The 25,071-nt window shown below is 45.0% G+C and overlaps 1 protein-coding gene across 2 annotated transcripts in view; it reads left to right on the forward strand.

Annotated features, from left to right (window-relative positions):
- PRKCE (protein kinase C epsilon) overlaps positions 1 to 25,071 on the forward strand; it is a 462,687-nt gene that overhangs the window by 164,558 nt on the left and 273,058 nt on the right. For both annotated transcript variants that reach the window (XM_045549528.1, XM_045549529.1), the window contains exon 2: positions 6,129 to 6,192. In XM_045549528.1, coding sequence (XP_045405484.1) covers positions 6,129 to 6,192 — 64 coding nt within the window. The remainder of the gene's footprint in view (positions 1 to 6,128; positions 6,193 to 25,071) is intronic.

The following is a 25,071-nucleotide window of genomic DNA, read 5'->3' on the forward strand; positions in this document are numbered from 1 at the left end:
CACCTCCACCTCTAGGAGATCACAGATGTGCTTTTTATCACTATAAATTCATTTTGCCTGTTCTAGAACATCATAGAAGTGGAATCCCACAGTACATACTCTTTTGTGTTTGGCTTCTTTCCGATGGCGTCCATGTTGCATGTATCAGTTCTTTCTTTTTATTGTTGAGCAAACTTCCATTATGTGGACGCAGCGTGGTTTGCTTGTCCATTTACCTGTCGTTGGACATTTGGGTTGTTTCCAGTTTTGGGCTGTTAGGGATGAAGCTACTGGGAACTTTTATGTGCAGGTAGATGGCTTCCCAAGTAAATCATCTTCATAATTCAGCTGCGCACATCCAGGTTTTTGAATATATTGAAGTAGTTTAAACTTAGGACATTCATTCATTGACCCAACATGTACAAATATGTATTAAATCCCTTCCATGTGCTGGACAGACAGGGTCCTGCCCGGTAGGGATGTACACTATAGCCTGCAGATTTTTGCACTGTGATGGAAGGTGTTTGAGGAATTAAACAATCCCCCCTCCCCTTATTTTATGAAAGCAAGTGCTATTATAAGCCTATTAACAGAGTGGACCCCTGAAAATATTTGATTGCACATGTACCCTCTGCTTTTTGACCAGTTAATACACTCCACCAATAAAGCTAGTAGCAAATCCCACCCCAAATAAAGAGTCTTTGATTTAATTAGCTGCTAACCTCAAAGCTGGCACCAGCCGATGCTTAAGAGTTGCCCACTGTAGTGCCTCAGTGTTTTGTGCTTTCCCCAGGCAGAGGCTGGGAGGAGGCCTGCTGCTCCAATGTCCCCTGCTCTGTCCCACTGCCTCTTCCCTGCCATGCGGCTCTGGGGACTGGAGCGTGCCCATGGTGCCTCCAGGGGAGAAAGGCGGGTCGTCTGCTCTGGGAATGAATCCCTGAGGCTTCTCCTTTGATGGTTCCCCTTCCACCTCCTCTTCCTCCCTCACTCCCCACCCTCATCCAAGTAAAAAAGAAAAAGAACAAGCAATCGATTATCTAGGACCTTATTGGTGGAACAAAGACATGCAAGCCTCCTTTCTTCCTTCTCATCCTTTCTGGCTTCATCTTTTTATGATCCCGCTGTGGTACCTTTTGCCTCTGTCCAAGCCTTCGTGCCAACAGCATATGGAAAGGGAAGCGAAACCCAAGTCTGCTTGCACAACCTTTGTGGGCTGCCCTGAGGAACGGTTCGCTTAGAGGTCTCCAGTGAAAGTTGAGGCTGTGGTTAGGGGGAAGGTTGACTTTGGATTTCTGACCACCCTCGCTTGAATCCAGTTACCTCCAAAACACAGAAGCAGACACCCGCAGATCACGGGAGCTCTCTCCATAGCACACAAACTGGTGGCCTGAAGACGCTGCATTAGTGGGCTCCTTCCGATTGCGCTGTCCTGGTTGTCAGAGTTCCCGCTGGGCAGGCGTGGGATGGGTGGGGGGGTTGAGGGTGTGAGTTTGGAATCTGCCAGTCCAGCTCCTGGGGACGGCTGTGTAGACGCAGGAGTGCATGGTGGCCCTGGAGTCGTGGAGCTGGTCACTTATCTTCCTTAACCCCAGCTGTTGCAGACATAAAATGGCACTAGTGACACTTGTCACCTTATAGATTAATCATGAGGCATAAATGAAATAATGTACGTGAAGGGCTTTGTATTTAAACGGTCAAGTACCGCCCCAAAAAAGTCTGTGTATTTTTGCTTTTCAAAGATTGCCTTTTCGGGGGTTCCTGTGGTGTTGGCTCTTCCCCACGCTTTGTTCCCAATTCACATGAGTGGGGCTCTGGTTTCTGGACAGCTCTTCCCTCAGGGCTGGTGGGGTGGTCCAGGTGCGTGAAGCATGGCTGTGCCTTAAAGGTCTGGCTGGGGAAGCCAGTTCCACCTGCACAGGAGCAGGAGCCCACACGGACACAGGGGGGCTGCAGGAAGGAGAATGTGCCCAGGTTGTCAGCGAAGCTGGGCGCGGCTGGGATGGTGAGTGTGATTTGGGAGCTCCGTCAACCCTCCTGTGTGCCCCAGGCAGACCTGGGTGGGAATCCTGGCTGAAAGCTTTCCAGTTTTGTCACCTGGAAAGTAGGGAATATTGCAGTCCCACAGGAGACTAATGAGCTAATGCGGGTAAAGCAGCCCACACGGTGTTTGAGGCACAGTCCGGGATCAGAAAATACACGGTCACCCGGTGCTTGCCCTTCTCCCGTGAGCACCTCAGGACCTTCTAAGGTCCAGGGGTGTGGCCTTCCCTGCCCCTGGCTTTCTGTGAGGCTGGGTGCAAAACTCTCACCCTAGTTCTTTATTTGATATTCACAAGAACACTGCAACGTCCTAAGATGTCCTGGAATAACATGTAATAATATCAACTTTGGGCAAGAAAATACCTTTTTTGTTGGGGAAAACTTGTAACAGTAGAAAGAACATTGGGCTAAGAAACAGAAGACTGGAAGCCTTGGCCTTTTAGTCACAGCACCAATGATGACAAAAAGTTTTGTGCCAGGTGCCATGCTGAGCACTTTGCATAGAGTATCTCATTTAGCCTCACAATAGCCAAAACGACGCTGGGCCCTTTATTGGCCCCTCTTCACTGGCAAGCGCTCTGAGGTCCAGAGAGGGTCGTCGCTGGCTTCAGGACACACAGCCAGCAAATTCTCTCTTACCCGCCACACACTGGGGATTTCGGGACTGCCAAGAGTGCATGCATGTCTCATGAAATTTCATGACCACCCATTTCACAGATGGAGAGGTCGAGGCTCACGGAGAATGAATAATTGCCTGAAGTCACTCGGTTAATAAGGGACAAAACTGAGATTCAGCCTTGGTCTGATGCCAAAGGCTGTGTTTATCTCCCCCACTGTTCCACTGCTTGGCTCTTCACCCCAACTAGTGGGGTAGCCAAAGGCACTGTAGCATGAAAGAGAATCAGAGTCAAAGAAAACAGAGATAGTAGCTGGGAAGATGTGTCAAGGAAAGGTATGAGGTCCAGGGAGATTTGATACATAGGGAGAACTGGGAGGCAGCTGGCACGCAGGAGAACGGGTTCAGAGTGAACCCTGGGAATGGGTGGGGGAGGGAACAGGCCTGCGCTTGTGCCTGCAGCTGCCTGGTTCTGATGCCGACTGATAGCTTTGCGGGGTTGCACAGGGCTGGGCACCTGCCTACCTTGCTTCATTATCCAGGCCGTGTAATCATGAGCAAAATTTGTGATTAAACCAATTTGGCCATGAAGTTGTGTTACACTCTCGACCTTTTATGCTCTGGTGACCCCTCCAGTCGTGGGCCTTGAAGTCCCACCACCCTAGATGGAATCTCAGAGCCTCCTCACTTGGCTGGCTGGGGCTTGGCCAGCCCTCTGCGGCCATCTGTGCAGGCTGCATAGCTCTTTGTTGCTTTTGGCATGTTTAATAGCTTAATTCCTATTTTTCTGTTTGGGAATGCAGTTCGCCAGCATGGAGGCTACAGTGGGTGCTAAAATGGTTTCTGATTGCTATCTTGAATGTTAATATCCGAACACATTTTATCGTCAATGACCTGTCCTCCCTGCCACGAGTTCTCACTCCCCTTTTGCAAAGATAGGCATGCTGCCTGCCTGTGGACGGCCCCAGAGCCCGTCTCATTCCTTCGCGGTCCAGATAGCATTGTACTTTGGCAATAGAGACCACAGTCGTGGGAAATCTTTGACTTGGAGGATATGAGAAAGTGTTTCATTTTGCCAGCAGGGTTTAATAGGGATGATCTAATCTCTAAAAGGCATACATTATTTAAATTCCATGCTTTCGGGCAAGAGGGCCCCTGATATTTTTGAACTTTGGTAGGGACAAGATTCTGGTTTGGCTCTATTCAGTAGAGCCAACTGTTGGTTTTCCTGTTTGTCATTGAGTGTGCGGCCGGGTTATACTCGTGGTGAGGGCCAATGCTAGTGCTGAGAACTGTGGACAACATTTTCTTTCCCCAGAAACTTAAAATCAAGGGCTCTTGGTGTGGGAAAGATGAGAAAATTCATCTCCTGGAATTGCTAGTTTATTATTTGGTTTCCAGCAGGATCCTGAACTCAGGATCCCAAACTCAGGTGAGTGCCCCTGGGGGTACCTGAGGGGCAGTGCAGACATGCTCACTCCCTGTCCTGACAGAGCCCGTGAGCTGTCACCAGTGGCCTCACCTATGAGGCATTGAAGACCCTTGATGATAATGAAATTTTGAGGGAAACCTTAAGCATTCCCAAACATTAGAGGCTGAGGCGGGAAATAAAGTAGGAAATAAAGAGCGGCTGTGGGAACCTGGATTGTGTGTGGAGCGACCTGTTGGGTGAGCTGGGGAGCATCAGTTCAGGCTGGGTTTCTTTGCCTCATTGGAGTACATGGGGCTTATGGTATAGCTGCCTCGGCTTCCCTTCTCCCTTGTTCAAACATCCCTTTAGTATAGATCACATGCCTGCCTTCCTTCCAGGGGACGGAGGCTTTTTGGCGGGGGTGGGGGGACAGTGAATGATCCCAGAATAGACTGTGGAAGTTCTGAACATGGAGCCTTTTCCCACCTCCACAAATATGCACCGGGTGTTTCCTAAGAGACAGTGAGCTAAAGACTCAGCTGCTAATATGGTTGTCATACTTTCTGTCTAGCAGGGGGGATAGATGCACGGACAACGTATTGCAGTTTAATGGGAGCCATGAGTAAGATGTGTCTGGTGTACTGTGGGAACACAGAGGAGGGGTAATTAATTCTGAACCGGCCTATCTGGAAAGGCTTCAGAGAGGAGGTGATAATTCACCTTGACCTTGAAGGAGAAGGAGATGGTATCTACCAGACTGACTCTTCCCAAGTATTTCTTGCTAAATGTGTGCCTGCTCTTTTCTGGGGACAACAGAAAAAGGAAGGGAGGAGATAGCGGTTCCTGCCCTCAAGAAATTCACAGCTTGCTGGGGACAGAGCCTGGCACTCATGAGCCCGTGAAAGCTTTGCGTAGACAGATGGGATTGTGGAGGAGGGAGAGGCCAGCGGGGGCACTTGGTGATCCAGGGCTTCCAGAGTTACTACTCTCTTTTCTGGAGAACACAGTTTCTGTAAGGATGGTTCAGACCTTGCAAAGATATCTCTAACTACCAGAGGCCCAGCCCTCTGGCTTTTCTCCCTCCATGTGATTTCACCAGGCTGGTTCTGTATGTTACACGTAGTCAGCTGGATTTGAGATGGGAAGGGAGGAAGTTCGGGTGGGTGGAGAAGGTCAGAGGTAAGCAGTTAGCAGTATGGACTCTCTCTTCACAACCCTGGTAGAATCTGGCAGAACACATGTGCAGGCAACACGACCTGAGCCACCTCACGTGAGTGCCATGCACATTCCGCACCTTGCTATGTTATTTCCTCCATCTTGCATGCCTTTCCTTTCTTGCCTTCATGAAGACTTCCTAGAAGGCTCTTACACACCGATTTCAGGCTCATCAGATACTTTATCAGTTGTTCTCTGTCCTTCATCATTAAGCTGAGTTCAGCATTGTTCTGTTTTAACTCCGTAATGAGATTGTAAATACCATGAGAACAGGATTAGTTAGTGTCTTGTGCTTCTCTTAGTTCCTCGGGGAGCAGTTTGTATAGTATAAAGAACATGGGTTTCTTTAGGCAGTCTTGGTATGGGATCTCAGCATTGCTGCTTACCTTGGAACTTTGAGCACAGCCTCCTTATGTGTAACACGGGATAACACAGGCTTTCTCAACCTCAGCATGATTGATGTTTGGGGCTGGATGATTCTTTCCTGTGGGGGGCTGTCCTGTGCACTGTAGGATGTTTAGTGGCCCCCCTGGCCTCTGCCCACTGGATGCCAGTAGCAGCACTCTCTCTCCAGTCATGACAATTAAAAATGTCTCCAGACATTTGTGAAGTGTTCCCTGAGGAGCAAAATCGCTCCTGGTTGAGAGCCAGTGGACCTATTGGATATGCATCCGAAACACGGGAGACATCCAGTCAACGTTGATTCTCTTTCAGTCCTAATTCACCTAGCACTTGACACCTTGTAGACTGATGAATTACGTGGAGCTGTGACTCTGGGTTTCAGCAGTTTGGGGTGGAAATGTTGTGGAACTCTCAGGTTGCCCACACAATGCACTAACAGAGTCACTGTCATTTTCTTAATTGCAGATCGATCTGGAGCCAGAAGGAAGAGTGTATGTGATCATCGATCTCTCGGGGTCGTCTGGTGAAGGTAGGAGAGTGTGACCTTTTATTCTTGTTCCCTTCCATTGACCCTTTGCCTTCTGGGTCTCTCCCTTCCCTCCTTGGCTGGGACATATTACAGTGACATTTAATTAATTGGCAGACTTGAAAGGAAAAGGTTATTTTGAAGATGCTTACGCCTGTGTACCAAAAGGGACCAGCCATCTGTTAACTTTGGTGAAGCAGAGGGAAAATTTTTGACTTCCCAAGTGAGGCCAATAAAGCAGGCGTTTTGCTGCATGCCTCGGTGGGCTGGCAGCCTCTCCCAGGAGGCTCTGTGGGGCTTGTGTGTGTGCGGCGGGAAGGAAGTAAAACCAGTTGGTCTAACGGTATTCAAAAATGAAACAAATAAGGTGTCAAACTTCAGAATCTTACTTCTTGAGAGCTTTTACAGAAGTGCTACTTCTTTTCTCAGTTCTTTACGCAGGCAAAAGCTCTGCTCTTAAAGACAAGTAATGGGGTGAGGGAACATCTGCTCCCCACTGGCTGATTAGACAAGCGTATAGATTTTTCTCTTCCTCTTACACCCTCATCTTTCAATCCTTTCTTTGCTCACTTAATACACTTAATACCTTTTAAGGGTTTTCTGGGTGGTAAGGACTGAGCAGTCAGGGTAGGAAAAAAGGCTAGGAAATAAAACCTTGTTCAAACGGGAACAAGGAGATGGCAGCAGCGTAAGCTGTAAGGAAGGTTGGGGATTAGGACTGAAATTTAGTTACTGGGACCATCCTCTCCTCCACCTCCTCCTCTCTCTAGGAGAAGGGGGACAGAACCGTTGGCTTTAATGACATAGCAGAGAGATTGAAAGACCACAGGTAGTTCCTCTTGGCAGTGAGAAAAAGTGGTGTTTGGGGGCTATGTCCCAAAGGGAAAGACAGACACTCAACTCCCTCAGCTGTCCTGGCTAGAAAACTTGCGCCTGGGATCACACGCAGAAAGTCACAACCCCACACTCAGTCTGTAGCTAAGGATCAGGGGTGGGAGGAGAGATTATGTGAGCAAATTCTAAAGAGCTGGTCAAGGGATGCTCTGGACAGTGGTGCCTGGTGGTTTCCATTCAGCTCATGTATCCCCCAGTCTCAACAGGTATTCAGAATAATTCAATAATTGTGTGTATGTGGGGATTATAATAGAATTCAGCCCTCTTTTAATAGCTCTCAATTATTTGGCATAGGTTTAAAACTTTAAACATCCTTCCAGAATTGGTTGCTTACATTCTCTGCTCCTTATTGCAATTACATTTTGGCATTTCCAATTTCCCTTCTCTGCTCTCAGCTCTGAACAGCCCAGAATAGAATCCGTTGTAGAAGATTTGAGGATGTAACAATATTTAGTATGAAATATTGAAGACCTACAAAAGGACTTAAAGAAAAATAAAATGAGTACCAGTATGCCCACCACCCAGATTAAGTAATAAAGCGACCAGTGAGGTGAATCCTTGAAGTTGCTTTCAACACAGCCAGTGATCCGAATTCACCAGACTTCAGTCTGGTTATAGACACTGATCAAGCAATTGATGGGCAAAATCAATCCCTCTTTTTCCTTACATAATCCATATGCAATGTGGTAATTAATTAAATATGTATTTCCTGTGGTGAGATGCTGGGCAACCAAGGCTTGGCCTATTTTCTTTTTCTACAAAAAAATTAACTGGTTGCAAAATTATAGAAGACATCCTTTTTTACGTTAGAGGGAAAGGAGTTAGACAAATGAATGAATAAATAAATCAGAAGCAATTGATATTTTTCTTCTTGCTTCTACAGCTTATTGCATGTGAATAGCCAAAGTAATTTTCACTGGGCTAAATTCTGAGTCTATTTTTTTTTTTATCTCTTTCATCTAAAGAAAACAGAGTTTACTTCAGCAACGCTGACACATGCCAGAATCTGTAAAGTGCTAGCATGTGTTGCTCTGAAGAAAAGAAGACATTTTTCTACTCTTTTTTTCTTGCTTTTCTTGGACTTGGGATCCTTTCTTCAGATGGTGGGTAGGACTTTCAGTCATCCCTGCTCGGAAGCTGATCTTGCTGTTTGTGTTGTGCACATCTGCTCTCCCAGTCTTATTGCTGGAACTCCTAGACTGGGGGAGGTTTGGTTTTGGAAGGGTTGGGAGGGCGAGGGGAGGATCTAGAGGATGAGAAAACACGACATTTGCTGCTTGGACCGCATGAGATGGGTCTGGGGTGAAGCACGGTTGTGGCAGCTACCCTCTTGGAATTACAGACTGTGGACATTTACAGATTCTTGTCTAAGTCCCTTTCTTTAGGGATAATACCTTACTCTGCATTCTGTGAAAGGGGAAAAGACAGTTGAAATGAGGCACAGCTGAAGTTCCACTACTCCATTATTCTGCCATCAAACATCCCTTCAGCTCCCCCATCTCAAATGCTCCAGCCCCATCAATGGGAAAAGATATATTCATAGGAGTTGCACACACTTTACAACACATGCAAATTCCAAAGAGCTTAGAGAAAGGTGTGGGGGTGAGATGGTGTGAATACACCTCCTTCTTCTCGGATGTGCCAAAGGATTCTTTTTCTTGCTGACATACTGTTAGGAAGCCTGGGCATTTACGTCTGCTAGAGCTGGAGCTAATGTGATTCTAACTGTCTAATAAAATTCCACTGCTTGCATGTCCTGTGTGGTTTACCTAATAGGATTTGACCGATGTGTGCTTCAGCTAAACCAGGCAACCTAACCCCAGATGTAAGGAGTCAAGCTGGATATCAGTTAAGGTCATTTCCGGTCATGTGATTTTTATCCTTTGGTACAATTTGAACAGACATCTGTCAGAGCTCCCAGCTAAGGGTGGCTAATGTCTACAGCAAGTAGGAGTTGCAAGAAATGGACTCTTTTTGACAGATACGGTGCTAGGCACTTTACCTACATTATTGCAAGTTGCAAACCTTCTCAGAATGCTCTTGTGTGAACCTCCAGTCTCAGGTACTGCTTAGTGTTTTACTTATATCCTGAGTAATAATCACAGGGGTTCCCAGTAAGCATGGCACTCCAGGCTCACCAGATACTTAAATCAAGGCATAATTAGCCCAGGTAACAGAAGCATACACAGCTATGTAATTCTCAAGTGTGCAAATGATTGCTTCCTGCTGTGCACATTCGTTAGTATTTCTTCCTTTGATATCACACAATTTGCATATTATTTCTTATTCTTTATAATAATATGGCATGCACCATTATTTGCAGACTTCCAGATGAGAGATGGTCAGAGCCTCACCTGGGGACTTATAGGCTCTTCTTTCTCTGCCTTCCACTCTGGTGTTGTACTCATATGGGAGAGTTCTTCAGAGTCTAAACCAACAATAGAAAGATTAATAACAAGAAGCAGACCTCGTTGGTATGTTTGGAGCACCTGTTTCTCCAATGAAATACAGGGATACAAAAGGATTTGAATGATTTTTGCAACACATACATCACAAATAATGCAGTTAAATCGAGTTCTGGAGATATTCATATTGTGGAAGCAGAAGATGAGAAGCAGGATGCACACACCCCCTGCCCCCGCTGCCTTTTTTGCAGATGCATTGCTACAGAAAGTGGTCAGTCTTCTCTCTGGGACCGAGCAGATGGAGGAGAAGAGCACAGCCTTGGGAACCCATTAGACCTGGATTGAAATCCTGGCCCTAGTGCTTCCTGGCTTAGAGCTTCAGATTTCTCACCCACAAAATGGGGATGATAGTACCTACGACAGGTGCGATGATAGGATTGCTATGAGAACAGTGCCTTGGTACAGGGCCCTTGCGTGTGAGAGATGCTCAACAAATACCCTGAAGCTCTAGCCCTGAGGGCAGGAGGTGGGCATAGCTCTACTCAGTGCCCACGAAGGAGCAGCAGTCAGGGTGTTCAGGGAAACAGTTCGAGGGCAGCTTTCTGACTCTGGGGTGTGGCATGTTCACAAGGGCCAAGAGCGGAGCAAGGAAACAAAGAGGTGACTGATAGAATTATATGTCTGGCAGGGGCTAGGAGATTGCTCTCTGCGGAGTTCAGACCTTGCCACAGTTTTCCCCATCATCCTCTCTCTTTCTTCCTCACCCTTCCCTGAAGGAAGTAATTCCCAGAAAAAACATTCTCTAGCATCCCTGAGCCACACTTTTGTGTCCTGTGTCCCTTAATGTCAGAAACTTCTCCTTGTCAGTGCCTGGCCTTGTCCCATCTCTGCTTGGTACAGACTGAGAACATGTGGTTCCCATACTCTCACTGGCCCATGAGTAAAAGCCCTTCGTATATTTGAAGACCGTTATTAAATCTGTCTTCTCTGGCTGAATAAATCAAATCCCTTAACCTTTCAGAAGAGATATTTTAGAAATCTTAAGTCATCTTAGCAACTCTCTTCTGTACTTTTTTCAAGTTGCACAGGCAGACGTGATCAAACCAGCTTTGCTTGGTTCTGAAATAATAACGTGTGTGTAGAGATTTTAACTTTACCAAGTGCCTGACAGTATTACCCCCATGTGGGAGATGGTGAAATTGAGAAGTCAGGTGATGTGCCCTAGGCCAAAAGGTTGAGTAGGAGGCCCTACTTGGCCTGGGCCCCAGGCAATGGTCCAGGCCCTGCTTCCAATCATGGCCCCAGTAATGAGTTTGCCACATGGCAGTGACCTCCCCACTGATCTTTTTATTTTAGTTCTTTTCTTTTTATAGAAATATAAAGCTAAAGTTCTTAGCTTTGAGTCCAAAGGCGACCCAGAGAGTCCCTTTCATAAATAAGCAGATCTCTTTTCTAGTCTCTTAGAAATGAAAGCTCCCTTGATCCCAGTTCTGGAATGGTTGGATCTTTCTCAAGCTCTCTGGAATATGGACCATAACTAATCTCTGATCTGAAACTAGACCTGACTCAAATCCCAGCACATTAGTGATCTTTCCTAGTGAAAGAACTACCTGCCTTCCTCGTTAAAGTCTTTGGTTTTGTACCCAAAGACTCTGTGTCCATGGCAGGCATTAGAGCAGTGCCTCTGGGGTAGAAATAGAAGTAGAGAGGGACTTTCTCTTGAAACTCTGCCTCAGCCAGTGGGTAGATATATCCAGATAGGCTCTCTTAGATTTCAAAGTCCCACTGAAGCTTCACTTCCTAAGAATAACACTTCTTTTCTAAATTCTACATTATTTAATCCCGTGCTTTCTGGTTACTATAGAATTAAAAACAACCATTCATTCAAATGACCAATGGTTGCCAACACATCTCAACAAATGTGCCCAGCTTGGTGCTGTGCTGGGTCTCGGGATTGGGAAGTGGGGAGGGAAGTGGAAAAGGAGAGATGGCATTCACAATAAGTGTAAAACTCAACTCTTGCCTTCAAGGAGCTTGCAATTCTATTAAGAATCCAAGACCTACAAGATGAAAATATTAACAATCAATGCAAGACACTATCACATTGAGTGTTTAATTTGGTATTACCAAGAGTTCTCCAAATGGGAATAACACAGGAAAACTTCAAGGAAGAGGCAGGGCTTAGGCTGGAAAGGAAAGAATAGGTAGGCTGAATTGGCGAGCAAGAAGTGGAGAGGCAATTGTGAGCAGAGGGAATCATGTCATCAAGATAGCTTTGAAGCTCTTATTTTTGGATATGACTGGATAGGCAGGATAAATTAAATGGATGCAGTTTTTACTCTCTAAGAGCATTCAAACAAAGACAGTGATCAGTGTTGCGGGCAGAAATTTTCATGCTTTGCAAACAAGAAAATGAAATGCCTTAAATGATTAATCTGTGTTTGAAGGTCAAAGGCAGTTCTTTCTGGGTGTGACTTTATGGTCAAGGTCTCTCTCCCACCCTGACCTCCAAGAAGGATGTCTTAGTCTATTTCTGTTGCTATAAAGGAATACTTGAGGCTGCATAATTTATAAAGAAAAGAGGTTTATTTGGTTAATGATTCTGCAGGCTATATAAGAAGCATGATGCCGGCATCTGCTCAGCTTCTCGTGTGGGCTTCAAGAAGCTTCCACTTGTGGCAGAAGGCAAGGGGAGCTGGTGTGTGCAGATCACATGATATAAGTGAGAGAAAGGGAGAGAGAAAGAGAAAGAGAGAGGGAGAGTGGGAAAGAGGAAAAGAGGAAAAAATGGAGAGGGAGAGGGAAGAGGGAGGTGCTAGGCTCTTTTTAACAATCAGTTCTCCCAGGAACTAATAGAGGGAGAACTCACCCATTACTGGAGGATGTCGCTGAGGATCCACCCTCATGACCAAACACCTCCCTTCAGACTCCACCTCCAATATTGAGGATCAAATTTCAACATGAGATTTGGAGGGGACAAGTATCCAAACTGTATCAGAGGAGGAGGGTTCTAGGTCTAGTTTAGTGAAGTTCAAGACATTGGGTGGAGCACGTTTTACAATTGTGCATGAGACATTTAGAAGGTCCAGCTCAGGTACAGCATCCCTTTGTGGTTTCTTCTGCATTCTCTCTTTTCTCACTTAGCAATCTCATAGAGTCCCATGGTAATCACTCAGCCATCCTCTGCATTCTCCTCCTCGCCAGCCTTTGTAAGGTGTCCTCAAATCAAGCCCAGACACTCCCATGCTTTCTCTCTTCAAGTTCGGTTCAGTCTCTAATAAGAAACATTATTTGAGAGGTTAGGGAGAGCCCCCAGCTTCCCAAACAAGGGCCTTCAAAGCTGGGCACCAGCTCTGCGGTGCTGATGTCTCTCTCCTGTGATGTGCTTTAGGCAATGAGATCCCAGTCCTGCTCATCCCACAGGCTGCCCATACATGCATGGACATGTCAGATGCCCTAGTGGTACGTGGAGTCCAGAAAAAAACAAAATAACAAAATCCAAATGCTCAAAAACATTGATCCTATGATATACCCTCACCTTACCCCTCACCCCCAGCATAACTACTTGCTGCCGTTGATACTCAGACCCGGGGAGCAGGCCCATTATTCTCCAGATTTCTGGCATTGTCCTAATGGAATCATTGCTTGTTCCTAGAAGTGACCATATGCACCACGTGAGACAAGGGGAATCAGCTTGAAAACATTGAGCCCCCATTAAGGAGTTTATAATGTCACAAAGAGACATTGCTAAAATGCTTGATGAGAAATAAGCCAAGAAACCCTCATTTCCGTTCAAATAGCCTCTAGATGCACAGCAGTTCCTCTGAAATGAATCATCCACGGTTAACAACACCAAATGCCAGCCATTAGCAGATGAAAAACAGAATTGAATCCTGAGTGTTTGGAGGGCAGAGCCTCCTTCCCCTCTGCCATTATGGGAGCATAGATGTATATTTCCTGTTGACTTGCGTGCCTGTCTTACTAATGAAGTAATTGAAGAAGGAATCGTCATGTTGAAGAAATAAGCTTACAGAAAGGGTGGGTTTAGAATAGATCCTTAGTTAAGAAATGGGTCCCATGTTTGTTCACAGGTTCTCCAATTCTGTCTCTGTTGTCCTGCTATATATCATTTCTGTGCCCCATAAAGATTGTTTCAGGAAATTCCTGTTTGCAGTTCAGATCATACCGGGTCAAAGTGGCCTGTAATTTAATCATTTATTGTTGTTGATGTCCTCATGATTTGGCTTAAAAGAAAAGGGTATTTCCATGTATCTAACCCAATTTAGAGAGTTGTCTTTCAGGACCAATTACTTTATTCTTTTATCCAGTTGTAATTGGCCAGTGCTAACAGTTTTATTGATTTTCCTTGTTACCTAGCTTTGTTGAAACATTCCCATTTTCACAATCCAGTGCATTTACCATCTTTAATCGAGATGTTAACACTGGGGCTTTTATCCTCCTCTTTTATTATAAACCTTTGGTGTGAGCTTGTGGGGGCCAGGGAAGGGGTGAACATTTGCCCATGTGCACACAGGTGAGAATGAATGTCTCCAAACCAGCTACTCTGTCTCCCTCTCATCCACAGTTTCTTTAGTTGGAAGCATCATTTTTTAAAATCTAATATATGCCAAGCCCTGGTATAGTGTGTTTTAGCTGTTGGGTAGCTGTTGGTAGGACAAGGGGCAGCAGGGCCACCATGGAGCCTCCCTGCCATGTGAGGGCTCTCCCTTGAGTAGAGAGTCAATAAATGGTAGCCACTAACACCTCCACCCAATCTCGTTAGATCCACATGGCAACCCTGACAGTCAGATAGTAACAGTTATCCTCTTTCCTTGGTTGGGGAAACAGAGCCATTGCCTACTGAAGATTCATCCAAACAGGAGATAAAATAATGGGGGGAACTGGGACTTGACTGACCAAAATTTGAACTTTTCCGGAACACGTATAAGTTATACATTCATTCATTCAACATATAGCTATCGGGTACCTTCTGTATGCTAGTTCTCTTCTCCGTGCTGGGGGCAAAGAAGTGAACAATAAAAACAGAAATCCTCGCTGCTCTGATGGGACTGACATTCAAGTGTGCGTGTGTGTGTCTGTGTGCATGTGTGTGTGTGTGTGTGTGTGTGTGTGTGCGCACAGGCTGGCTCTGCAAGGCTATATAACACACTGAGAACAGTGGTTGTCCCTGCGAAGGCAAAGGGAGAATCTGAAAAGCAGGGAACATTTCTTGCTGAGGTTATCATTTTACTTTTCTTCCCCATGTGTGTGTCTGAGCTATTTAAAAAATTACTTAGAAATTCTGAAAAAAAAAAAAAAAAAAAAGACAAGAATTAGATGGAAATGTGACTATTCCCATACACTTAGAGACAGTGACTTGCCCATGGCCAGAGGCTACAACAGCTTCCGGAAAACCCTGTCAGAGAGGAGTGACTCACTGAATCTGTAGAACAACATGTCTAAGGACAGGGAACTCCAGAAATAATCCTCTCCACTTACTTATTGCTTGACAGACACTTCTAATATGTAAAGGGATACATTGAAATGAGGGATTCCCTCAGACTGTGCCTGTCACCGAGTGCTCCTGCCGTGCAGAGGCAGGTGGTAGGTGGCCTGGACTCCTGCAGAGCGGGTGATGCAAGACCCCTCAGCATTCACTCCAGGGAGCCTGCTCACACCTGGCCTGAAGGACAATCCCCCGTGGCATTTTCGGTGTCAACTTTATCCAGCATTTAGCATCTGCTGGAGATTGCCCCAGGCTTGTCAGTCTCCACAGACTGAGTGGCTTCACTAGCTTTGGTACTTCTGCCCAGCTAAGCCGGGCAAGCCAGCTGCCAGTGCTTCAAGTGTGTCTGCTTCCTGACATTGAAAATAATGGTGGCTGGGCGTGGTGGCTCACACCTGTAATCCTAGCATACTGGGAGGCCGAGGTGGGAGGATTGCTTGAGGCCAGGAGTTTGAGACAAGCTCTGAGCAAGAGCGAGACCCCATCTCTACAAAAAATAGAAAAATAATCCAGGCATGGTGATGTGTGTGCCTGTAGTCCCAGCTACCTGGGAGGCTGAGGCACAAGGATCGCTTGAGCCCAGGAGTATGAGGTTGCATTGAGCTATGATGATGCCACTGCTTTCTAGCCAGGGTGACAGAGTGAGTCTCAAAAAAAAAAAAAAAAGAAAGAAAGAAAGAAAGAGAGAGAGAGAGAGAGAGAAAGAGAATAATGGTGATGTTTAGCTCAAAGGGAGAGGGGTTCTCTGCAACAGGAACCCATGATCTCTACTATTAGCCAAGTGTGAATTCTTGTGAACATATCAGGAAGTGTGAACTCAGGGGGAGTTAAATCCACTTTCAGGTCTAACTGTGAGTTATCAGGACTTGCATTTTAGTTCCTGCTGCACAATTGTTAACTACTTGATTGACCGATTCATTCAACAAACGTATACTGAGAGTCTGTTGTCTGCCAGGCACCATGCTGAAGGCTGAAGAAACAAAGATGAAAAAGACATGGGCTCTGTTCTCTAGGAGCTTCCAAGCTAGGGCACATCCCACAGCAAGTCACTTGCTCTATTCCGGCCTGATGGCCTGCTCTGCACAGAGCGGGCAGGCACAAAAGGCTCCTTCTAGCTCTGTTGTTCTGGGTCAAAGTCAAGAGAAATTTGCACACAGCTGAGCGCCTGGAAGGGGCAAGTAGGACAGAACAAACTTTTTCAAGCCAGATCACTGTAGAGATTATTTTATTTAAGCCTAAGTGGAGCTCCCAGGGAGGTTTCATCAGCCCTATTTTGCATATGGGAAAAAATGAGGCTTAAAGAGTGTGAGTGTGAATCACTTAGGGATCCTAGGAAAATGCAGATTCTAACTTAGTGGGCCTGGGATGGGCCCGAGATTCCACATTGCTAAGCAGCTCCCAGGAGATGCCCCTGCTGCTGATCCTTGGACCACACTTTGAGTAGCCAAAGACTGTCAGACCTGAGATTTTCCCCTCTGACCCATGCTGAGCAGACACCAGTTTCTATGGGATTGAAAATTAAGATGGAAATGTACAGCGTTGTCTCTTCCCCAACTCCCAACCATTTGGTCCCTCTCAAAGTCAATGCCTTTGAATCCTTTTCTGTACAGAATCATCCCCCTCCCTGTCCTTTCTTCTGGGGAAAGGAGTTGAGAATGCACTCAGTGTTGTCAGGGAGGCTGGGCAATGCCCAGGCCTTGGTTTTTCTGTTCTGGCTTTAACCGTCTGCAGAAGGTCAAAATGGACAGCATCAGTGTTCTTCAGAGATGAGAACAAGAAACAATTTATACCAGGAAAACAAAGCACTAAGTAACCCTTCTAAAAGCAACCAGTCAGGATATTGAATTTTCTGTTTTTGTGTTTGTTTTTCTATAAATACCCTGAAGTATTGAGTGGTGCTTGAATATGATCCCACTGTGCTAATTTTCTCCTGGTTCCTGGGGCTTTAATTAAAATAACTCACCCAGGGACGTTGCTAGAACTTACCTCTGTGTGATCCTTCTCTGAGGTAGGCAGGTTGCCCCTGCTTTATATGGAAGGGGAAATGCAGAGACAGAGTTCAGGATTAGGTGCTGCGTACACAGTAGGGACATAATTTTTACTTGTTGGATAAATGAATGTGTGACTAAATGAAAATAACAGGAAAAGCTGTCACTTTTAAAACAAACTATTGAGATAAACAAGGTGTTTGGACTGACTTTGTTTTGGATAATCGTTTGTTTCATATTCCACTGTACAATCAATTTCATGAGTGGCGTGGGCATGATGTTTAAGCTTTCTATACCAGATACTTATTAGGGGATTTCTAAGGCCACTTCTGTGTCTCCATGCACACAAAGTCCCCAATTACAATACCCTGTTCCCTCCCTGTTTATTCAGCTACTTCTCTATTCCTTTTAAAATTTGATTTCAAGTTTGCCTCCTTCTGGGAGCCTTCCCACACTGGCCCACCCCACCAGTTGATCTCTGCTGGTTCACGATACTGGATTTGCCCCCACGCTCCTCTTTGTCTTTCTGTGCAGCCACATACACATTTATAGTGTGTCTATAACTACAGTCCAGGTTGTGGCCTGCCTGCCCCATTCAAGGGCACAAGCCACTGAACAGCAGAGGTTTCTGTAATATGTGCCCAGAGCTCAGAGCTGGCCCAGTGCGGTGGTTTCCCGCTGCCTTCATGGTTCGGCAGTGTGCAGCCTGGAGCACCATCCTACAGTTCTGAGTGCACAGAACCAGTTTAGGAACAAGGACCATCTCTGTTCTTGGGGCCTCTCAGTCCAGTGGGGAACCAGACATGGAGACAGACAACCAAAACCCAGTGTGAAACAGGTTTCCATAGAGGCACGGAAGAAGTCTATGGGAGCCTTGGTTAGTGCAGGGCCCCAGTAGTGCTGGGCACAAGGCCTCCAACTGGTTACACTGAATTTAGCCTTCATGGTGAGGTGTAGTGAGAGTAATCCCATTATTGAAATCAGAAACTTGGATTCTGTTCCTGGCCCTCCTACCGATCGGCCCACTGAAGGTGAGCAAATCGTTGTTTTTTTCTGACCCTCGTGTGGATTGCAATGATAGCGTTAATGTGCTATGATTCAGCATTTGCTAAGGATTGTGGATTCTCAGATTGCAGACTTTCTGAATACAGGTGTGAGTCAATGAGAAAGTTTCCTAATCTCTCTTTACAGTTACCACCGGGCAGCCAGGCCAGTTATTCTTGGCTGAAGAACAGGAGCCTTAGTAGTAGTAGGTGAGACCTGGTGGATATCTTTAAGAACTTAAAGTGTGGCCGAGTGGAAGAGGGAGTAGAACTTGCTCTGTGGCTCTTTAGGCAGCTCTAGGACCAGAGGGGTTAAGGAGTTACAGGGAGGCAGATTTGAGCTTAGTTTAGTACATGGAAAAGCCTCTAACAGGCAGAGCTTGCCAGCAGTTAAATATACTTGAACAGTAAGTAGGGAGTGCTCTGTCTCTGGAGGTGTTCAAATAGGGACCAAATGAACATTTTACAATATTGTAGGAAATATGCATGTATTAGCTGGAGGGCTGGATTGGGTAATTGCAGTTCTTTTTCGGATTTTAGTGAACAAATGTTTCCATTTGTTCCATTAGAAGACCATTCTTCTAATGGTCTTTTATAAGATCTGAATTTTCTAACACATAACTTCCATAAATATATCCAAATGAGGATAATAAGGCAAATGCTTATTTATTGATTGATTTTTGAAACCTAAGGCCTACACCACAAAAAGGCAGAGGGAAAAAAAGTATGTGAAATAGGCCGGGCATGGTCGCTCAGGCCTTTAATCCCAGAACTTTGAGAGGCAGAGGTAGGATGATTGCTTGAGGCCAGGAGTTTGAGACCAGCCTGGGCAACATAGCAAGACTCCAATTCTGCATAAAATAAATGAATCAATTTTTTTAGAGTCCACATACGACTGAGATCATACGGTGGTTTTCTTTCTGTGCCTGGCTTATTTCACTTAATATAATGTCCTCTAGGTTCATATATGTTGCCACAAATGACAGGATTTCATTTTGTTTTATGGCTGAATAATATGCCATTATGTGTATATGTCACATTTTCTTTTTCCATTCATCATTAGATGGGACTGAGGTGGATTCTGTGTCTTGGCTATTATGGGTAGTGTGGTAAACATGGAGGTGCAGATGTCTCTCTGACATACTGATTTCATTTCCTTTGGATGTATACCCAGTAATGGGATTACTGGATCATATGGTAGTTCTATGTTTAATTTTTTGAGGAATCTCTCTATACTGTTATCCATAGTGGCTGTGCTAATAAAGGACCAACAGCCAGGTTTATAGGCAGTTAGTTCCCTCATTTTGCACGTGATGCTTTCTAAAGATGCACCCGAAAGTCAGAAGAGTGAAAGTTGGATAATTCAGTTAAACATGATAATGGAGGATTCTATTACCACAGAAGTAAAATGCATTATAAAATCTTCTCATTATGTCTCATTGTTTAGACACAATCTTTGGTAATGTTTCCAGCATTTTTTTCTTTAAAAATTTTTTCTTTTTAATTTTCACTTAATCATCTGGGCAGTCTGTCAACCTGCTTAAGTGCTGGGAGGGTCCAGCTGAGACTAAAGGTTTGACAATTTGCTCTAGTAGCCTCTATTCTCTAAATAGAAGAGATCGCTCTTTCTCACCACAAGGGTCAACATGTTCATTTTTTTCTTACCTATCATTTTGATATTTTTTAAGAAAGTGTATGAGGCAATAAAATATTCAAATAATTGCACCAACATTTTTTGTAGAATCTAAGCTCTATCAAGGCAGAGACTGTGTGTATTTTAATCTCTGCTGTAACTTCATGGCCTAACATGGAGCCAGGATACATGGTCCTCAGGCAATATTTGTTAAATGAATTAAGGAACGTCTGCAGTAAATGGCGCCAGGTAAGAATGGCAGAGCTCTGGAGGTGGCTCAGTTGCTTGGCAGGCAGAAAGCACTCCCGTGAAATGTGAGTGCCAGCTGACAGCTGAGCGTCCACGTTTGGCCCGTGTGTTGTTTGAAGGCTAAAGGGTTGAAAGTCAAGAACTGCCTGTAATAGGTGGGTTTGGGGTCACCAGGGCCACTGGCAGAGCGACTGGAGCTTGGAAGACAGACTTCACCTGCTTAATTACAGACGTCCCTCCGGCTTCTCAACCTCTCCCTGGCTGTAATTATGGCCCTTGTGGCCACTCCACTGCCAGGCCAACTAGAAACACCTGGCCATGCCTGGAGCGGTACCTATTTTGCTTTTATTTTTAAAACATAAAATAAAATGTAAAGGGTTTTATTTTAAAACATAAATCAATCCAGGGTCCTTTGGAGTTAACATTTTCGATACTGCGTGAGATTTTCGCCACGCTTCTTTGCCTTAGAAAACAAATGATGATTTCTTTGTTTGACTTAAGGAAAAAATACCCCTTGTGATTTGTTTCACTTCAATCAGTCGGTCCTTGGAGTTTCATTTAAATCAGCCTTAGCCTCCCTCAGTCCCTCCCACTATTTTTATTCTAAACTTACATAGCATGGGTCATATGTACCTATGGTCCAGGTTAAGAAAAAGTACATTCCAGTGCCTTTGCAGCCCCCGGACACTGATCTTGTCTTTGCTCTTTCTTTCCCAAAGGTAACTACTATCCTGAATTTTGTATTGATTATTTTCTTACATTTCTTTATGCTTTTACCATCTGTATGTATATTTACCGCCTATATCTTATTTGTTTTACCTGCTTTTGAGCTTTATTTAAATAGTGTCATCCTATATAAATTCATGGTTCACTCAATATTATACTTTTGAGGTTCATCCTTATTGATGTGTGTGTGCCTGCAGTTCATTTTTATTGCTGTTCATTATTATATACAAAATTCATTTATTCTCCTATTCATATACATCTGGGTTACTTTCAATTTTTTGCTGTTAGGGACAATATTGTATTTTGGGGCACACTTGTATTTATCTATAGTTTCTTTAAGTTATTTACCTAGGCGTGGAATGGATGGTTTGATAGGTATGTGTATGTTCAACTTTACGGGGTAATGATAAATTGTTTTCCAAAGTGATTATATCCATGGATGCTACCACCAGACTGTCCCATTGCTTTATGTCTTCATGAATACTTGGTATTAACAGACTTTTAAATTTCTACCAGTATAGTGAGTGATGTACCATTATAGTTTTAATTTTTATTTCTCTGGTTGTTGATGATACTGAGAATCTTTTCATATGTCTACAGGTTTTTGACCTTTCTTCCAAAATGTCTGTTCACTCTTTTCACACATTTTTCTATGTTTTCATGTATTTCTCATTGTTTCAGAGGCAGTCATATATGTTGCAATATCTTCCCCTAATTTGTGGCTAATCTTTACATTCTCTCTATGGTTGTCTGATTCATGGACATTCGTAAAATGGAACTTGGTAGATCTTGAACAAATCATTTCATGTGTTCAGGCTTCCAGACATGTTTCTGCTTGGGTAAATGAACACACTGATGCATTCTCACCCTACTTACTCAAAGTTAGCAATGGCCAAATGAGTTATGTGTGTGAATGCTCATTTCGAAAGTAAAGCACCACATATATATTATATAGAAAGTCTAGCTTTCATTCTACATCATCATTCTGCCTCTATTTTTATACATAATATACTCTCTAGGAATATTTTTTGTTATTTGAGCTGTTTCTTTAAAATTGCATTTAGTGCTTTATGACACTATTATTTGTTTATTTACTTATTATCTGTGTGCCTGTTTAGAATATGAGCTCCCAAGGGCAAGAGTTTTATCTGACTTGTTTATCATGGTGTTCCTGGCAACCTGGAATAGTGCCTGGTACATAGTAGGTGGTCAATAAATATCCGGTCAATGAATGACAAAATCAGTAGTGTTAGTCATCATGTTATTGCTACATAATCATCCGCATGCTGTATTTAGGGGTTGACCCTGTTCAGGTAACTTGCAAACTTACATACTGTATTATTCTGTGTATCTCTGGCTTTTTCCTTTCCAGGAAGGGTGGGTGGAGCAAGAGGAAGGAATTATGCCCCGGGGAGCTGAGAGCTCAGTTTTTAGCCTGGTAGCCCGGGCCCCCTGATGGGCTGGCACTCCTCTGAGGGCAGATTGCTAGGGTGAGGCCAGAATTTCCCAGGCTGTTTTCCTCGCCCTTCTGGATGGTTGCTGGCAAGTTTGCTGCTTTTGCAAACCCTGTTGGCTTTTGCTTTGTTGCTATAGAAACCAGAGCTGGTAGTGTGGGGGAAATGTGTGTGCATGAGAGCGCTGGGGGAGGGGGTGCACTGGAGGTGGTGGCCCTGGATGTGAAGGGAGTGAGGGCAGACAGAGATTGTCACCACACGTCTCTCTGAAGGCCCTGCCTACTTAGGAGGGCTCTCTCTTCAGAGTTTGTGATTTCGCATGGTGCACACTTGGGAACAGGCATCCCTTTGTAGATCTGCAGGACTCTCCTGGCACCGGTCCAGGCCTTCAGTGGAACATCTGGAAAGCCTGGGCCCCTCCCCGTGCCAAAGCCGCTGAGCCCTGGAGACAGAGATCAATGACCTCTTCTTGGCTACTCCTTAACCCGTGTCCCAGACAAGTGTTTTTCTGGGAACCAGTGAATAACGCAGATCTTTGATGCCAGGGCTCGTGCGCTGTTGCCGTAACACTTTCACTTTTGATGAAAGGGTGGGGGCAGAGAAGGGGCCTGGGTAGGAGTGCAGTGAGAATGTGGCTTTTCAGGAAATCAGAACTCAAGTGGGGAGCCCTTCTTCCTACTACTGGCTGGTTTTCTGGCTGGGAAAGCAGCGAGCTGAGCTATTGCCTGATGCGAATGCTCCTTCACGCTGGGGTTGGTATTAGGGTGGGGGTGGGCTTGAGACAAGAGACTGATTTGGTTCTAACCTCCACAGACAATCCTTGCAGCTCCTGGGAGATAATTCTGAAACCGCGCATGGTGATTTTTTATGCACATAATTTATAACACATTGGGTTATGCTGAAGACAGTGAAAAGAATTTATGATGTGTAAAAATTGGGGGTTAAATATACCATATAATTACCTGTTCCGCAGTAATGTTTTGTAACCCCTATATTAAGTTACACATTTAATATTTATAAATATATATGCATACATACACATGTGTATGTATATATACATATGTGTGTGGTGTATGCATGTGTATGTGTATGTATGTACACACACACACACACACACACACACACACACACTAGAAAAAACATAGAGTAGACATGCCCTTAACCCATCTCTCAATTAATGGCCTCTTCACACTGGGGTCACGTCCCCAAGACTAGCTTATTTTCAATGTTACTAAAATAAATGCTCTTTTATTCTTACTTCTTCCTTACATGTTGTAGGTACTCAGTAAATGCCATTTGAACCATTGTGAGAATGAAATGGGAGTTTTCCTTGACCCAGAAATTCTGCTGCAGGTTTATCCCACCGGTGAACCTGCCCAGTTAACGCAGAGACAAAGTCCCAGGCTCAAAACAGCAGAATATTGGAAACAAGTTACATGTATACAGCTAAGGGGCATTTAGTGCCTCTTATAATGGGATAATAAGCAAGCATTATAAGGCTTTAGGCTTATTTTCATATATTAATGAGGAAAGATGTTAAAATAAAGCATTAACAAAGTAAGTTGGAATAGTAGGTATACTATGATCTCATTTGTGTAGAAGGAAAGAAGGAAACACACACACTAGAGTTGTGTCCACGCACAAAGAATTTTACTCTGAAAAGTGGGAAGAAGGACCAAGGGGCTTTTGCTCCCCCACCGCCATCCCTTTACTCGTTGGTGTTTTTGCTGCGAGTCTGTATACATGTGTACAGTATTCAAAATCTGTTCTCTGAGTTCCTCGTTGCGTTGCCTCCCGCTATACCACAACTATTCCTCTTTGCCCCAACAATCTGCCTCCTCCTCCTTCCGGGTCTTGCCACCTCCTGGACCCCTCTCCAGTGCAGCTTGGCCTTCTTTGAAGAGCCACAGAACTTCCTGGTCACAAACCACTCAGTGATGCATGGGGCCTTGCTGAGGTTATTGTGCCTTATTTCTCCATGTCACCACCCCCAGACTGTCAGAAGTGAATGTGGCATTGGGTACAGGAGGGCATCAGGCATTACCTACCTGTGCAGTCTGAGGGGTGGGGGTCCCTTTGGCTGCCTCTTTGGCTTCCTGTGTCCCTGGAGCTGGACTCTGAGTCATTGACCTCTACAGTGGAGGAAGCCTATTGCCGGGTCACCCTATGGAGGCTGGGAATAGGTTGCAATGCTCAGGGCTTTGGGGGCTGCTAGGACTCAGTGCAGGCAGCTTGTTACTGAAAGTCAGCTCTGTGCTGCCCCCGAGGCTGTGTGTCTGTGTGTGGTGTGTGTGTGCACACATGCATTCGCGATCGCTGCGCAGTGTGCTTCTGGGCTCAGAGCTTGGCAGGAGCTACATTCACACTGAGAACTCAGGCACCTTCCTGCCCCAGAGCAGAGCATCTGGCTGAGAACCATTTTGAAATACAGCCTTACTTGTTCTCTCTTCTACTCCCTGGTGTCTGCAGGCTCCACTCCCTCTGCTGGCTGGGGTCCCACTGCTACAGAGGAAGGGAGCAGTTGGGGACAATATGTGTGGTTTGAGGGACTGGGGGGTTATGGGAGAGGGCAGCTGGACCTGAAGTTTGTCCAGTTAATGTATTCGGGGTTCCTGGGAGTTGGGTATGCAGAATTAGGCTCCCCATTTCCTGACATTCTCATTAGCATTCATCCTAGACCTTCCTGTCTAGGGTCTAGGTTACTTTGTTTGGAAGAACTTGATTTTCAGGAAAATGGAGGGTCTGGCCCTTGATACTTTCTACATAAAGATAGGAAACGTTGTTTGCATCCTCAGAGTGCTTAAATTTTAGTCCTAGAGACAGACTTGCCTGTGAACACAGCAATACCAGGGTAAAATTGCATCACAAAGGCCCAAAGGCTGCTCCACTGTGAATCAGACAGGGGTGGTATCTGTGAGGGCGGGAGTGGTGCCTTCCTCCCGCCCTCCCTCATTAGGTGCTCATGGGCTAACTCTGGGGATGCA

This window comes from Lemur catta, chromosome 4, assembly GCF_020740605.2.
Source record: "Lemur catta isolate mLemCat1 chromosome 4, mLemCat1.pri, whole genome shotgun sequence".
Lineage (NCBI taxonomy): Eukaryota > Metazoa > Chordata > Mammalia > Primates > Lemuridae > Lemur > Lemur catta.